Source organism: Bradysia coprophila, chromosome III, assembly GCF_014529535.1.
Source record: "Bradysia coprophila strain Holo2 chromosome III, BU_Bcop_v1, whole genome shotgun sequence".
Classification (NCBI taxonomy): domain Eukaryota; kingdom Metazoa; phylum Arthropoda; class Insecta; order Diptera; family Sciaridae; genus Bradysia; species Bradysia coprophila.
The window spans coordinates 3,258,681-3,275,412 of NC_050736.1; the positions used below are offsets into that span (position 1 = coordinate 3,258,681).

The 16,732-nt window shown below is 32.4% G+C and overlaps 1 protein-coding gene across 1 annotated transcript; it reads left to right on the plus strand.

The window, feature by feature from the left end:
* The first annotated feature begins 629 nt into the window (after nt 1–629).
* LOC119076517 (mediator of RNA polymerase II transcription subunit 15) lies at nt 630–16,414 on the plus strand. The gene is made up of 4 exons (XM_037183306.1): nt 630–994; nt 7,087–7,275; nt 14,544–15,750; nt 15,817–16,414. The coding sequence occupies exons 1-4, from the start codon at nt 899–901 to the stop codon at nt 15,903–15,905; spliced, it is 1,581 nt and encodes a 526-aa protein (XP_037039201.1). The 5' UTR covers nt 630–898; the 3' UTR covers nt 15,906–16,414.
* Nucleotides 16,415–16,732: the final 318 nt, after the last annotated feature.

Genomic DNA, 16,732 nt, shown 5'->3' on the forward strand with positions numbered 1-16,732 from the left:
GATGCAATCTATTAACAGAGGAAGCCACAAAAGCCCATATTCACAACAAAAGTCTTACAACTGAAGGGAAAGAAGAAAGAAAAAGATCTGATTTAGTCAACAGAAAAAAAAGGAAATTTTGAAACGAAAATACAAAAAAAAAATATCCGAGGAAGGAGCCAGCAACGAATTCACATACGCGTTGGTGTTTCAAAGGTAATTTTCAACCAAAGCTCAGTCTCAACTTGTCCAAATGTTCTTGGAAAAGGACTACAATGGCAGCACGATGAACCTCAGCCGTCGGAGTACAACGGGGCTTATCAAGGTCTGTTCCTTCATTTTCAACAGATGGATTAATTGAATTTTCCCTTCCACTATATAAGACCGTATCAGTCATAACTCATCACTAATGAAAAGCCGCCGCCGACGACGTCATGATTCAGTATCACTCCCTAATAACACCTCAATAAAATGAAATTACAATGCATCACAAACGTCTGCCCTTCTGTTTACAAGTTGTATTCACATCGACCACATCTTCATTAAAATCGAAAGAAATAAAAACTCTCCCACTTGTCCATTTAAACGTCCCCACCACATCAGCACTTGAATGAATATATTTGAATACAAATTTTATATATTCAATCCATCAGAAAATCTTTCTAAAAAATAACATAAAATTTATACTCAACAGTTGATACCTTTCAGTAAGTGTACAGACGTTGAACGACTACACACTTCTGGTCGGACTGAATATTTTAATTTAATATTTTTTTTTAAGTTTTCATTTAATTGCTTCTTTATTTCGGTTGTTGTGAATATTATATTGCGCGTCCGTTGCATATCCCCGTTGTTTTGATTTATTTTTAAAAATAAATACAGCCAGTGTGAAGTACTAACTGTTTGGATTTATTAAACTATGGAAAAGGAGCCAGATTCAATGGCAACAGTACAAATGAAGGGCGACTATGCAGCCAGTGAAGTTTACAGCACAGCTGGTAGTGAAGCACCTCCGGTAGGTTTTTTATTTTATTTTATTGCAAATTAAAATAAATACAAAATCAGAAACCATCAATGCACTTTCACAAAATTATATTCAAAATATGGTTGGGTGATGATCCCAATTCGTTGGAAATCTTCTTTTTCTTCTGTCACGACAATAAATGTATATAAATACACGGTAGAGAAGATTGTTAATTCTGTTTTTAAAGTGTATTACAGTTGAGCAAACATTTTATTTTCGAGGTGCCTTTTAATGATCTCACATTATGTGACCATCATCCAAAATTTTCATTTTTCGCTTTAAGCTGCTTTGCATGTATACACAAAAACTATAGTCATCATCTCGAACAAAAACAGAAACAGAATTAATTTAACAATAACACAAAATAACGTCTTCAACACAACACAATCAACTTTTAAAGAAAAAGCAAAACAAGATATTCAGGTCAAAATAGAGTGGCAACTGTAGAGCTACTCAATTGATGGTTGATGATTTTGAACCAAGTTTCATGTTTTGAATTTCGCTTTTACTTTTCTTGGTATTAGTTGGAGTTGCTTCTGAATATATATCAAGACTGCAGTCTACGAACGCAGAGAAAATATATTTTCCACTCACCATTTGAAAAGGCTCAATACAACAAAGTTTAAAAGTTAAAACAAACCAATTAAGTCAGTTTACAGTACGATGTATGTGCTGAAAGATAAAATTCACGAACCACGAACAACGACATCATCAACAAAAATTTAATGTACTTTTCACATATACCGAAAGTTCAAAACGTCAATAACCCCTACCTCACAGTCATATGCTGTATATTTCAATAATTTTCTTTTTCTAAAAAAAATTTTTAAAGAAAGGTTCGGTTTGGTGCCATTAAATTCAGCCGTACGTATAGATCATTATGGTACACATCGTAATAAACGCAACTCTTGCGGCATTTGAGTAAATAGCTCTTTTTTCGATTGCAGAAAAACTACCAATGCGGTTATATAAACAATCTAATGACAAAGTCTAATGTCCATGTGTGGTATATTTCTGTAACCAATTTTGATGATTTATACGTGCCTAATCGATTTAATCATTTGAATTTTCTAAAAATAAAAAATAAATTGAGATTTTAACTGTCGATTTGTACGATGTAGCATAATTGGAGTCGATTTCAAAATTGGCATTATTTTCCCATTGTATTAGAATTTGAAATGAGACCGTATCTTCATTTCGAAAGCATTTTGAATCTAGAACACGATTCACCATTTTAATTTAGCGTTTCTTTCGTCTTAACCATTTACATAACACATAATTTTCTTGTCTTCTGCAACTGATTAGCTTAAGACAAAACTCAACAACAATTATGCTTCATCTATGAATGGAAATATTTTTTCCAAACGAAACCATCTTGCTTGCAAAATGCAGAAATTTTAAAGTCTTTCATTTTGGAACTTGTAATTTATAACTTTATATTGTCATCTGCATGTGTAGTCACTGTATGAAATTCGACTTATGTCACAGTTAGCTTCGGTGCTAGAGAGAATATTGGCGATACACATATCTGTTGAAATAAACCCTTTTGTTCACAGTTCTCGAGGTTAAGCTGTTATTTTGTTAAATCCGATGAATATTCCTAAGTCTAAAGACTTACCGTCACGTAATAGACTCGTAAAATATAGTCGTGATATGCTATCCGCCTGTGAAAGGTTAAAATCCAGTCACGGAAATACATGTAATATATGAAACTTTTCAGGAACTGCCAGTCATCTGTTATCGCTAACGACGACAAAAATTATATGACCTCCGGCTAGTGTACTCTTACATAACGAAAAGTAAATTAAAAATGAAGAAGTAAAAGACTGTCCAAGACAATGCATTAAACAGAAGAAGAAATAGTCTCAATCATAAGATACGCATAGGCTCGCTTACCATTTTTGAAATGGTAAAGGGTTGAAATATGAGAATGACGATCCTAAGATTCAGTGGACGTTCTATTTTTTTACCGAAAACTTTGAACGCTTGAACACACCTAAAGTCATTGTTGACAAATGACTATACAATTTGTAAAATGATGATCATAAAAACCGAAAAAAGTGTCTCAAAAACCAGTTGTTTGAAAATTTTTAAAACCGCACAAAAAAACGTTGTCTTAGCTTGGAAATACGCCATGAATTACATAATTGTATTATTGTGTGTAAACAAACGTACATACATTATAATGCCGTCCTGTGCATATATAATATAGCGATACAATCTATTCAATTTTTGAAGGTGTGTAAACTTAAGTTCTCCATCTTGCCATTTTTTTTTTTATTTCTTTACTTCAATTTGAAATTCTCGTCACGCGCATTTATAATAATTAATTGTGCGATTTTTAAAATTAAAGATTTTGTCACGACGTTTTTTTGATTATACTTTTGAATTTTGAAGATTAAATTAAAAAACGTGCGCATTATGCTACCATCATACATACCATCAGAATTCTACGACCTGGATTCGGATCCGGGATTCAAGTTTAGATGTAATAATTGCCAATCGTGAAGACGTTTCCCGTAAATTGCTTGATTAAGTGCAATTAACCATAAGTCAGATTAACTACCTAGTTGTATCATGTTAAATGTCTATAATTCATGATTCAGCCATAATAATGAATTTTCAATATTCACAGAAAAGTGTGTGATCTCAAGGTTAGACAGAGTTCATACAATGTAATTTCCAACAACCTACGATTCTCATTGAATATTGCATGTGTTTTGCTGATAGATAGCTTCCCATTCTATTATCTAGTTAGATTCGAATGATAATAATTATTTTCTGATTTAATGACGGGGGAATGTTGTAAAACATTCAGTTTAACGATCATATTTTTAGTATGGCTATCTATTCAACAATATATCCGTACATCACATAAATTACGGTTTTTGTATTATCTGACAAAGAAACTGATTCCGTAGCGTACAATCAAACCGCATTCACGTACTTCGATCATTGTCCACCGATTTACTCATTTTACAAAGGTGCGAAAAGAAAATCAAGAACAGATGTTAGAACTGGAAATTGACATGAACCGTGGCATCGAAAGTCTTTCTTTTATTATTCAATACCGATTCGTTCAAACATAAAATGTCCGTTGGTTAAAATCATATCTCTTGCAAATAAGAAATTACATAAATGCGATTCAGACCTATCGAACCATTACAAAATATTGCAAATAATTCAAATATAATGACAAGCATACGTTATTTTTGCCAGTTTCATATGAACAAATATTTAAATGAACATCCGCTGTGTCCGGTCAAAACGAATAATAAATTTCCCATTATTGGCCTATGAAAGATTAAAATAAAAAAAATAATGTCGCTTCAAACAATGTACATTACATGCTATTAGCGATAATTTCGAGAATGTTTTTATAATATGTTTCGATTGTAAAATGTTTTTACAATTAGAATGTTATGGACAAGCAAAGTAATGTAGTTTTCTATCCATTTATCAGACACACGAGTCAAATAGTTTTCCATCCATTTATCAGACACACGAATCAAATCTACATTTTCCGAAGCAGTACAGTGAACGACATCTCAAATGTCTCACTGTCAAATTTTTCTGAGAAATTTATTGTGTCATTGCAAATTCACAATGACATTCTTTGAAAAAAATGACAGGAGACATTTGAGATGTCGTTCACTGTAGCATTGCGTTTTCAATCTTTTAGAAACGGCAAGCTTATGAAAAAAAAATCAATCTGTTTCTTCATTTGTGTAAAGTATACCCTAGTGGCTAACACAAAATCTATTACTTCCATATTCTATCATCATACATTTCCCTATATCAGATGCCACTAACTAGAGTTCATTGCTTATTTTTGTCTTCTTTGTCGATAACAGATGAAGATTCGTATTTGATTATTAGGGTGCTGCAGTTTTCCCGTTTCTTGGAGATGATATAATCCTTTAGAATTCAATACAACACAAGAACAACGACACAAAAGACAAAACTTATGCTTCGAGTAGGTACTTCCGATATGATTTCTACTTCCTATCGGAATAATTAAAATTAAAGTTAAAATTGAATTTAGGAGTAATGATCTATATCACAACATCGTTGGTGCACAGCACACGTTTAAATAATTCAATCATGTCGCTATGCTCTAGAGGAAATATTCATTTCTGCGAGTACTTTCCACAATATCAGTTTTATTTTTAATTTTAAATTAGCTTTTTATTTTAAATTGCTCATCTACGACTTGATTATCAATCATGTAACTCAATCACGCATACGTATTTAAATTTTCCTCCTTTAATTTCACCAAGGAAATGTATATGTGTGTGCAGATACAAGATCTTTAGATGTATATTTGAACATTCGAAACCAGTTTTTTTTTCTTACGAAATGATTAATATTTTTAGTATGTCAGATGATGATTCAATACAATAATAAACAAAACCCAGCACAAAAATATTGTTGAAGGTATGGTGTCAATCAGCAAATAAATATCAGTTTTTGCGTTGCGGTTTATTTGCAACCGAAAGGAACATCTTTTTATCGCTTAAATATTGATCTTTGTCGTTTGATTTAAGTTAATTTATTAACAGCTTTTTTTGTGTAAAGTTTATGAATAGATTTCATTTAAATGAGCAAGGAACAAAAAACTAATTTCTCAATTTGCTGAATCTAGCAACAAAAAAGAAAAAGAAATTGTTTTGACATCGTTTTTGAATATGAATTTTCGGTTAGAAAAAACTGCATTGATACGAAGAAATGGAAAGTTTAATCGGAAAGCAGCTTCACATTTAATCTAGGATAAAATTAGAAATTTACATAAACTCAAAATATTGAGTAAAAGAACAAAAAATATTAAAATTTGAGCCGAATGGCGGGATTTCGCAATTTTCCATAGTCCAGCTTCGGCCGAGTGTTGTAGTGAAACTAACAACAAACTGTCAATTTAAAAATTGATAATAAAATAAAGCTGATGCTGGTAAGCTTTCACAAATGTCTCTTTCATCTGTTAACGACAGTGACGACAAAAATGAGAAATAGCCTCTGGTTAATGCCGTCCTATTAAACAGATTAAATACTAAAATTACTAAAGTAATAGACTTTACATCAATTTATGAAATACTTCAAACAAAAGAAGTAAAAGATTCGATAATTTTAGTGGCTACATGCTCCGAAATCTTGAGGGAATTGTACACTGCAAATAAAAATTGTTGCAATAAATGCATAACTAAATGTAGATCTTCAACGCGATAAATAAAATGAAGAGAAAACCAAAACTGATGATTTCAATTTAAAATTCCAAAACACTCTTGTGCTGGTCAATTCTGATAATACATCAAAGTCAGTTTGCTCATGTCACAATCTTCAACTCAGAGGTTGATAACCCAAAACACAGCAAATACTTTAAGTAGATTAAGGTCGAATTAATTTTGTTTTGTTTTCAAAATAAAATTCAACAGATTCATTTTGATGGTCAACTGAAAATTTCAGCACAATAGCAGCTTCGCAACTGAAAAATACGTGCATAAATTGTAGTCACAATAAACTTTAAAGTGATAACATGAATTAAGTGTGGTTCTCGTTGATTGCCCGAAGAAAAAGAAAAAACGCGCTTGTTTAACGACTTTAAGTTTATATATCACCTTAAACGATCGTGACATGCTAAAACAAATAGTAAATATTCCATCAAATTAGCAAAAATTTAGACACGAAACTTTTCCAAAGAATTATTCTCTTTAACAAAGCCATTCTTATTGTTTGAATTTAACATTTTCTCAAGGTTAAGACATTAGCTGGTTTGTTTACGACAATCGATGTAGTTTTGCTGTGTCAGGCGAATTATATCTTTTCATTTACTTAAGTATCAGCACTTGAATGCGAAGATGACGTGAACGTGTCTTTTTTTTCGTGTTGCAGAGATTTCTCTTTGTAATTTAAAAGCAAGAAAAAAATTATTTCAAAATTTAATAAACTTTTTTTTAGAAATCCATTTTTATTATTAACTAACGAACGTAAACTATTATAGATTGTGCATTCACTCACGCAATTAAAAATACTTATCATTATTGTTCTCATAATAACGAAAAAAAAAACTATCTTCCAATTATACACAGGCGTACCGACATCATTCGAGCTCTGTTAAAATTGCAAAAATAATTGCACTCACCGTGATTGCATCATCCTTCATTATTGGATCGTTTATTTTGGCATCGACTTACTTACAAGCTAGAGCAACATGCGATCAAATGCAAACATTGGACTCCGTTTTGGAAAGAGAACTGATGTTGGAAGCGTTGCAACAGGTGAGACATTTTGTTTATTGATAATTATATTGAGTGGTTTCGATAAGATTCAGGATTCTAGTAAAAGACAATCAAAGGAGGAAGAACATAACGTTCTACAGAGTAAAAGTATTCGCGGTCCATGCAGACATTTTTCTCATTAAAAAAAGTATTGCCAAACTGTGCCCGTTCTTACATAGTGGGTTATTGTAGTTAAAATTCGTGGTACTTACACTAATCATTATTTTCTATCATTGAGTTGGTCTTGTTCCAATGAATGATTCGATTAATAGAATGATTGTCGGTATTGTAGCATTGCTGCAATTATAAATCACATCCAACACATTCCACGGAAATGTAGCGCACATGAGCACACCAACTTGAAACAATGTTTCTATTGTTTTTTTAGCATTCCGTTTTGTTTAGCAGAGACGTTTACTGGATGTTGATGTCACTATTATTAACGTAATATTCTATTGCAAGTGAATATCTTAATCCAAGATAAAAAAAACAACCAACTCAGCTCGTAAAACAATATTTTTCTTTACATAAATTGACTTCATGCATGTCGAATTTGATGATTATAAATGCAAACATGTGTTTAGCTTCAGTGGGTGATATAGATGTTGCAATTAAGAGACAGTAATGTAATACTTCGTGTTTAATGACTCCTGTGCGTTATACAGGCTGTTATATTCAATATTGTCATGTTATATTATAAAAAAACCACGGTGCAGTAAAACAAAGTACAGCTATTGACACGACGAGTTGGAATTTTTTATATGACACCGTACAGCTTCCTAGGTTCTTAGAAACACATCTTTAAAAGATATAGATCTGAAGATGAGGCTTCCTACTTACTTTCCTTTTCATGAATCATCATTTAAATATCCGTTCAATATTTAGTTTAAGAAAATAAATGCAAATGAGCGCAGTGAATGAATCGACTCAATTAATTGCTACAGTACGCACGATAATAAATGCTGCGTAGTGCTGCATAAAGCATAATTTGATAAAAGAAAATGTTTCAGTGAATTATTATCGATTATTATCGTTTAAACTGAACTGCCGCCTTTAATAGACTTTTCTCACAATTGAATAACATATGCCAACCAAAAACCGGCCAATAATACGAAAAACCTTTCACATAGAGTAATAGTAATTTAATAACACCATTGCCATAAATAGACGGGCGCATTACTCTATGGTATAACAGCATTATTCGAAAACTAGTTTTTCTTCTGTCTGAACCCATAGTCCAACAATATTGTCTCTATCCTGAATTTTAATCATGATCATGTTGTAACCGAGCATTATTCTATTCACACTATAAAATTAATCGTTTGACTGAACAAAAAAAAATCGTGAGTTTCTTTTCAAACACGCTCGATTCATTAAAGTCTTGATACATTTCAAAGAGCAATGCTCAAACTCAAGCCACTACAATGCTTCATTTCTCTAGTCTGACAAATGTGAAAAATTATATTGTCTATAACCGCTTAAGGTTTGATAAATCTTTATTTTATTAGAGCAACTCATTCAAATCAATTCACATTTCACTCGTAGCGAATAATTTCTAAAATGACTTTGATATGTTTGAAAAATGATGAAAACTTTTCAATCTTATCACTTTTCTGCCGCAGTTTGTATTCCTTTTAGTTTAACCTTTCACATTGCATTTAGATTACGGGTACAGTAAATGATTGGTTCGTGATTGAAAACTTATGACGTTGTTGATTGGTACGGTCTTTAAAAATTTCTAATGAACACTCGATTAACACCTAATCGTAATCTGTGATGATCAAGAGATTGCAGAAATCAAAGTTGTGGAAAATGATTTTATTGGAATGCATTTCAACATTTGTGTGTCCTATTGATGTCTTTTGTAGGCGTTAAAAATGGATGTCTGCTAAAATATTGCTAGTACGACCATAGGCCTGACGAACTATTTAACTTTCAAATTGAATATTTCTTATCTGGCAACATCACAACAATTACATTAAAGTAACAATTTGTTTGTCGACCTTTGTTGAATGAATTTCGGTGACTTATATCACTATCCATTACGATTGTTGGTGACAATCGATTTTTTACAGTAGCTAAGTAGCTGTAAGACACATTTTATTTCTAATAAGAAAAGCATTGTCGAAATTTGTGTGTGTACAAACGGAAATTAGTAAATTGTGTGTAAGCAATGGGAATTATGCATATTCTATGGTTCCATCATGAAAACATGAAATGCAAATTGAGCTCCTACACACGAAGCAATTGTTTCACATTATCTTCTTTTAAATTTTACACCTTTTACCAAATACATTGTGTACATATCATATGTATGTTTTGCAATTAAACGTATGCCAATAAGTGTACTTTACGTGAAAAACACTTTAATATTCATAAAATTCTTACTGAAGTGAAGATCCCATTGTATTGTAATATGCACAGAAAAAGTGCGGTATAATTATTATTCCACTCTTTTGCTGTGCCAGTCAAATAAGTCATATAAGAAACAAAGCTTTCACTTTTCTTGAGTTATAAATTTCCACTATGAAACATAACCAACCGACGATGGTTATTTTTTTCTACGTTGAACGGAATACAAACAGTAATGGTGAATGTTTCTTTCGAGAGATTGTGAGTGTGAGTAATAAGTTACTAACCTCTTACATATTGCTCGTTAACCGAAACTTTAATGCACTTTTGACTGTTTGTGGAGATAAACAAATTTACGGAAAGTTCAATGAACCGGAGAAATTTCATACGACCATAGTTTGTTGAACTTGTTATGTGGCGACAACATTTTGGAAAGGTTTCGTGTTTAAAAAAAAACAACTCAACTATATCTACAGTTTGAATAATTCTACACCAAGTTAGTCGACCTTTAATTTATCATCTGTGCGACGAGCTCTTTCTTATCGATCAAAATTTATGTCAAAACTGACGAAATAAATGATTTTGTGTCAATCTCTTTTAATACAAATAACTAAGTTCAAAAGAAGTAATAGATTAGGCCTTCATACGGGTGATATGTGAAAGAATTATTGCCTGTTCGGTGTGGCATCGTCACATGGCTGTTATTTCTAATTTATGTATGAAAACTACAGAAACAGCAAACAGTAGTCTTGAAGGGTGAACTATCGAATTGGTGATGATTTAGTTAGCAATATTTATCAAAAGCTTATTAAGATGAGTATACTACCAATTCAGTAGTTCTAATCTAAGGATTGAAGCAAATTGTACCTAACAACCAGCGCCAGATAATCATCTGCTATCGAAAGAAACGACAGAATGGATGATCTCTGGTTAACTTGGTCTTATACTATGGTAAAATTCATGTTTAGGCTAGAGAAGTAATAGATTTGTCATCAAGACATAACAGATTTAATATTAATTTAGCGAAATGACATTCGAAAAGGTTAATATATCTCTTTTAAATTGGTGAAAATAAATTCAGATATTTAATGTTACTAAACTCTCAGTTATTGGCTAACTGAAACTTCAGGTCAACGTCATTAGCTTGAGTCACGGTATTTTCCCAAAGTTAATGTAGAAAATCAATAGCGTCCTTACTCTAAATTACAGCCAATAATTCACCGCTGAAACGTGAAAATAATTCACAATTTGTTTCTTCAATTTCTTTTCCACCGTTTTATTTAAATTAAAAATTTTAAATACTTCGGTATGATAATTTGTTGATTTTTGTTTTTATGAAATCGTATTGAATCGAAATTATTTCCATTGAATCCGAATGCGTGCACTCGAACATTTTAATGGACGTGGGCAAGTAATTTGCTTAACAGTATTAAACCACATTTCTTTTCTATTTTTTTTCAATTTAATTTTTATTTACAATTATGTGCTCGAGTAATTACAAGAAATGTTTCCACTTGGAATAACTAATAATCACAAAAAAGTCTTATACATACAATACACAAATTGTTACATTTTCGCATAGCATAAACACTGAAACAATAACATAAAATTAAATTAAAAAGTGAAATAATTGCGGCAAATAAATTCAAACAACGAGATAATTTCAATTTGTTTTCGTCGAAAAATTTCTTATTCGACGAATTTCTGTTGTTTCATTCAAAATAAAAAGATCATCCCATCATCAGCAACTGTGTACCTTTCAGAGATTATTATCAATGGTGGAAATCAACATTTCTAAATTACTAACATTAAAATCAACCGTCAACTACTGTCCAAATATTCATCGTTTTTTTTTGTTTGTTATTTTTGGAGGTATAATTTTCAGTAAATTATCACACCATTCAGCTTGCGAAATTAACCATGAATCACTGCTTTGGAGCACTTTAAAGAGGCACATCAGAAATGGTGAAAATATTGCAGTGAGAAACATGCGAAAGTTTAATTAAACTGAGTTTTATTGTTGGCTTAACAAATCTCACATTAATTTTTGGATATGAATATTAAAAAGAAAGTAATTTCGGAAAAGGTGACAAATGGTGTGATGCCATGTTAAGTACACACTGTGTATTACACAGTAACGCTCGTATTACATGGTATTGTTACCAGCAACGAAATTGATACGAACTTTTAACAACGCATTTTCACATAACGAATGGTAGAAAAATATTTAATTGCTTTGCCATTCACACTTTTCAATAGTTTAATCACATTTTCGAGTGATCAAGTTTCAATGTTTTATAGGGCTGTCCGTCGGTCATCTTTAGGATTTTAGAATTTAGGATTAGGATTTTAGGATCAAAGTAATCTGATGTGACCTCTAACAGTGTTCTCAAATATTATTCTTTGTTTCCTTGTATTGTTAACAATTCCTGCTATTTTAAATTTGCGATTCACTGAAAGAAAGACCTCTAAAATTTCTTGATTAAATTTCTTTTAGCATTCGAACGTTAATTTGATTTAGATTGTTAAATTGGTAATTTGATAGAAACAAATTTGCGACGTAGAAAATGTTATTTACAATAATTGGGAACCAATATTACAAGAAAAAAGCTGATAAAAGTAAAAAAAAGTAGAAATTTTTTTGGTAGCTGAATTGCTCATTAAAATAAAATTACCGGCCAACAGGTGAGTGATGGGTGATATTTATATTGTAGATATGAAAACGTTGGCCATAACGACTCTCATTTCAAAATGTTATTTTTGTAAATACAGCAGTTTCTCAGACGTTTCAAATTTTAGTAATTGCTAAAAGGAATGGTCGTAATGATAAAATATAATTGTCTCGTCAGCTACAATATCATGTTAATTACTAGCTTACTTCATGTTACTTATCGCTTTCAATGTACATCCCTGTAATTATTATCAAACCTCTAAAACAACTTCAAGATTCGGGTTCGATAATTGAATTATTTATTTTGTTCACAAAAAAGAACCTCTGACTCAAAATGCTGTAAACTCCAATAATTTGAAGGTGACCCTACGTTTATTAGTACATTGTTGTTCACACCAATTTTTTTCCTCTTGAATTTTATTTCTAAAATTTATGTTTTTTTAAGTGATCAAATTGAATAGAGCTTAATTTTCATAGGTACAACAGCTATACAGGTTTTTTTTTTCTTTCGAAAAATTATTTATCTCGTTGAAGGCTACATTCGATAGAATTTTATACCAAGTTGTTGTTCAAGAGAATATTTATATTGGTTTTGTTCGGTTAACGTGAAAAATATCATAATTTTTGTGCCGTTGATGAATGAAACACTGTGTTATTGTGTTAAAACAACACAGGCACAAAAATTGTTATTTTTAATGCAACGCAATTTTTTTTTGTGGATTATAAGCATGTCAAAATCATATTTTGAAATCATTCTTTTAATGATCTGTGTACATATGTTGTTTTGTGATGTAGCATGAAGCAACAGTTTTTTTAGACATTGTTATTACAAGTGAGTTTGTTGCATTATTAACCTTTCGCTATCTATTGAATCTGTTACTTCGTTTGTTTAAAGTATAGTCCAGACTGAAAATCATCTACTTCTTTACTATGCGTTTTGGTATATTTTAGAGAACACTAGCAAGACCTCATCACCCTGTCGTCGTAGTCGATAACAGAGGGCAAGCCGTTTCTAAAACGTTATAAATGTTTTTGTTTTAAGGTCTTACTCACAGCCTTTTTAGGTTGTTAAAGGTATATTCTTTGAATATTCTGTATTTTTTAAATGTTCTCTACAAATTCAAAGAAACCAATGACTCACTCTCAGTTTCTTATTTGGTTTGATGTCATCGAAAAAGACATTTCACTTCGCACTTTCCTACTTGTACAGAACCACATAGCCCCAGACTTAACAATGTTTTCGACGAATGTTGCAGAGGTATTTTTCTTATTTCTTTTTATTTTCTACCGAGAACTCAATTGTTGCAGTAATCAATAAAGTTACTTTTTGTTTCATTTTTCTTTCGCCAAAGTTATAATTAGATATTGTGGTTCAGTGAACTGCTTCTGCGGTTTTAAAAATTTATTGAGCAACACATTCGTTACAATTTCACAATAAGTAACGCACAGAACCGACTCGAATTCAGAGTCAGTAAGATATAAATTGACAGAATTATTTTTTAAATTCAAAATATCTCTCATTCCAACGTTGTAAACACTCTTGGCATAATATAAATGCCGTGGTTTGTGCATACGACTTTTAGCTACCAAGATATACCAATATAGTATGTGATAACATTGCGAAGATAAACCTAGTTAGGTACTTCCATTTTTGGTGGTCAATCGAATGCTTTATGGATAAACTAAACGATATAATATACATAGATTATAACATGATTTCACAATTACGAAACAGATTATTGTAGTTTCCATTAAATTGAGTAGATCTCTCTGCGCCACACATCTTGAAATAAAATGAAAAATCCATGAAATTTATGAAAACAATTTTTTTTGCCTTCCGTCTCAGACTTTCTATACGTATTATAACTGTGGATGAGTTGATAAATAAGGCACTGGGTATCGTGCTTACATTAATCAATCGCTAAATGGTTATGCCAATCTCATTACACAATATTGAGGTTTATGACAAAAAAAGAGGAAATTCGAGAATGTGTTAACTAATTGATTATTTACGCGAACCTCGTACGCAACTAATTAGACCGGCATGAAAATAATGTGTAATCAGGTATATCGTTTAGTCACATCGAAACGATTTAAACAATTTATGTCCTATGTTTATAAACAAGTTCTACTTCAGATGCTCTACAAAGATTTTCGTGATTGATTAGAAGACCTGAGTCATTATAGATATAGTTAGGTGGTGATAACGATAATTAAAGGTTTTTTTTTATTTTCAAATTTCCAGGAATTACCAAACGCTGAAGCTCTTCTACAATCCAAAACTGAAATTCACGACAACGACATCAGCAAAGATCAAAAAGATGAGACTGAAAAGAAAGACGAAAAAATGACGGAAGCACCACAAACATCTGACAATGAATCGGAAAGCGATTCGTCATTCTCAGATAGCGATGAAAGTGGTGAAATGAATCGTGTCCATATCAAATTGCCTCTGGAGCTAGACCTTAGCGAATTGGCTAATGCTATTTTGGAGAACAATCAAAAGTCCAGAATGAACTGTGTTGTTGAACGTCGTCGTGCTGAGGAATTTATCGACGCACCATCGAAAACTATGCAATTACCATTCGGTGTAAACTTAACGACTGACCCAAAACGTAAACGAGTTACAGGAGAACGTATGGCTATTTTCTGCGAGAGTGGTGTTGAGCCGAGACAAGAGCAACAAGCCGAACAAATCCCACAGTTTATGATGCCACCTCCTCAACGCTATCCGATTTCTTTCGGAGCAATCCCACAACAAGTACCATTGACACACATGCCACACCAAATGCCACCCCATATGCAACAACAACAACAATTACCACAATTCGCTCCTCCCCAGTTCATGATCCGTCAAATGCCTCCACAACAGCAACAACAACAACAACAACGTCCACCACAGCCAATGGTACACCAAATGCCACCTCCAATCCATCAGATGCCACCCAATCTACCAGTACCAGATCAAGTTATGCAAGCACCACGACCAGAGCAGCCAGAAGTTCGCATTCAATTGCAACGTATTCCATTCCCGATTCGTGGTGAAGTATCAGAACCAATTCAACTTCGTGAAATTTTAACTGGACGCGATATGCCAAACATGAGTCCTCAAGTACAGGTCCAACGAGTCCCCTTATCGGTGGCCCTACAACGAGCTGGTATCACTCCAGATGATTTACGAAACATTCAACGCATGGCTGAAGAACGTATCCAACAAGAATTGCGTCATTTGGCCGCCGAAGATAGTAGCAACCAAAGTAGCGGAGACTCTGCTGATAGTTCCGACGACGAAGAGGAGTCAAATTCACAAGACGAATCCGAACAACAACCACAAATCTTACAGATTGGACGCGGTCCATTCGCTCGTAATTTAATTACACCAGTCCGAATTCCAGTCAATATGATGCAACAAGAAACACCAGAAGAACCAGCCCCATCAGACAGACCACACTGTAAGTAGTCCTTATATGCTTGTTTCAATGAATGAGGAAAATTAATAAGTTTTATTCCCGAAACAGTCGTTCAACCACGTTCGGTACGAAGCGTTGACAGTGTCCTAACTGGAGAAAAGCGTGTCAAACGTTGCGCATGTGACTGTGCTTGCTAGTCACCATAAATTCGTAAATTAAACAGCCAATAAAAGCATCAATCTTCTAGCAATAAAATCCTATGATGCTACCCTCTCTCAGCAACAAGAGACGCGCAAAATTGTGGCCAGTGAAATTCATATACTTGTCACGTCCAAATGGTTTTTGCTTGTGTATAAAAATTTACCGAATAAAATTTTTGTTTAGATTTATTTTTTAGAATGTCCCAAACGTACATATACAGAAAAAGGAGTCTTTTAATTGAAAAATCTTGTAAAGTTATAGAAAATTCTATTCCTAAATGAGAATAAATTGTGATTTTCGTTGTTTTCAAACAAACCGAACCGAGTTATAGAGGAACTCAACTTTTTTTTTTGTTAAATAAATGTGAAGTCCACTTTTATGTTTTTGTTTTGAGTATTTTTAGCATTGTACTTTCATTCACATAAGATACTTATGTGAGTTAACATTTTTTTTGCTATAATTATTATTGTATTGGGCCCGAACAGTAATAAAATTATATTTTTTTTGTCAATTATTACGAGTTTCATTACATTTCCCTTTCAGGAACGACTAATTATTTGTTTTATCGAAAACAAAAATACAAAAAACATTGATAACTGCATGTATGATCTCAGACGTATGAAATAAAAGAATTTCTATCAAATAGTACTTTGAACAAAAGAAGTAGAAGATTCAATGATTAATATTCATTGATCAGACGCCAAACGTCTGCCGCTTCCAAAAGACGCTTTGTCTTAGCATGGAAAATCGTAGGTAAAGACACGTTTTCAACACTCATTATCAAAGGACAAAGTTATAGTACTCATAGCATTTAATTCACACC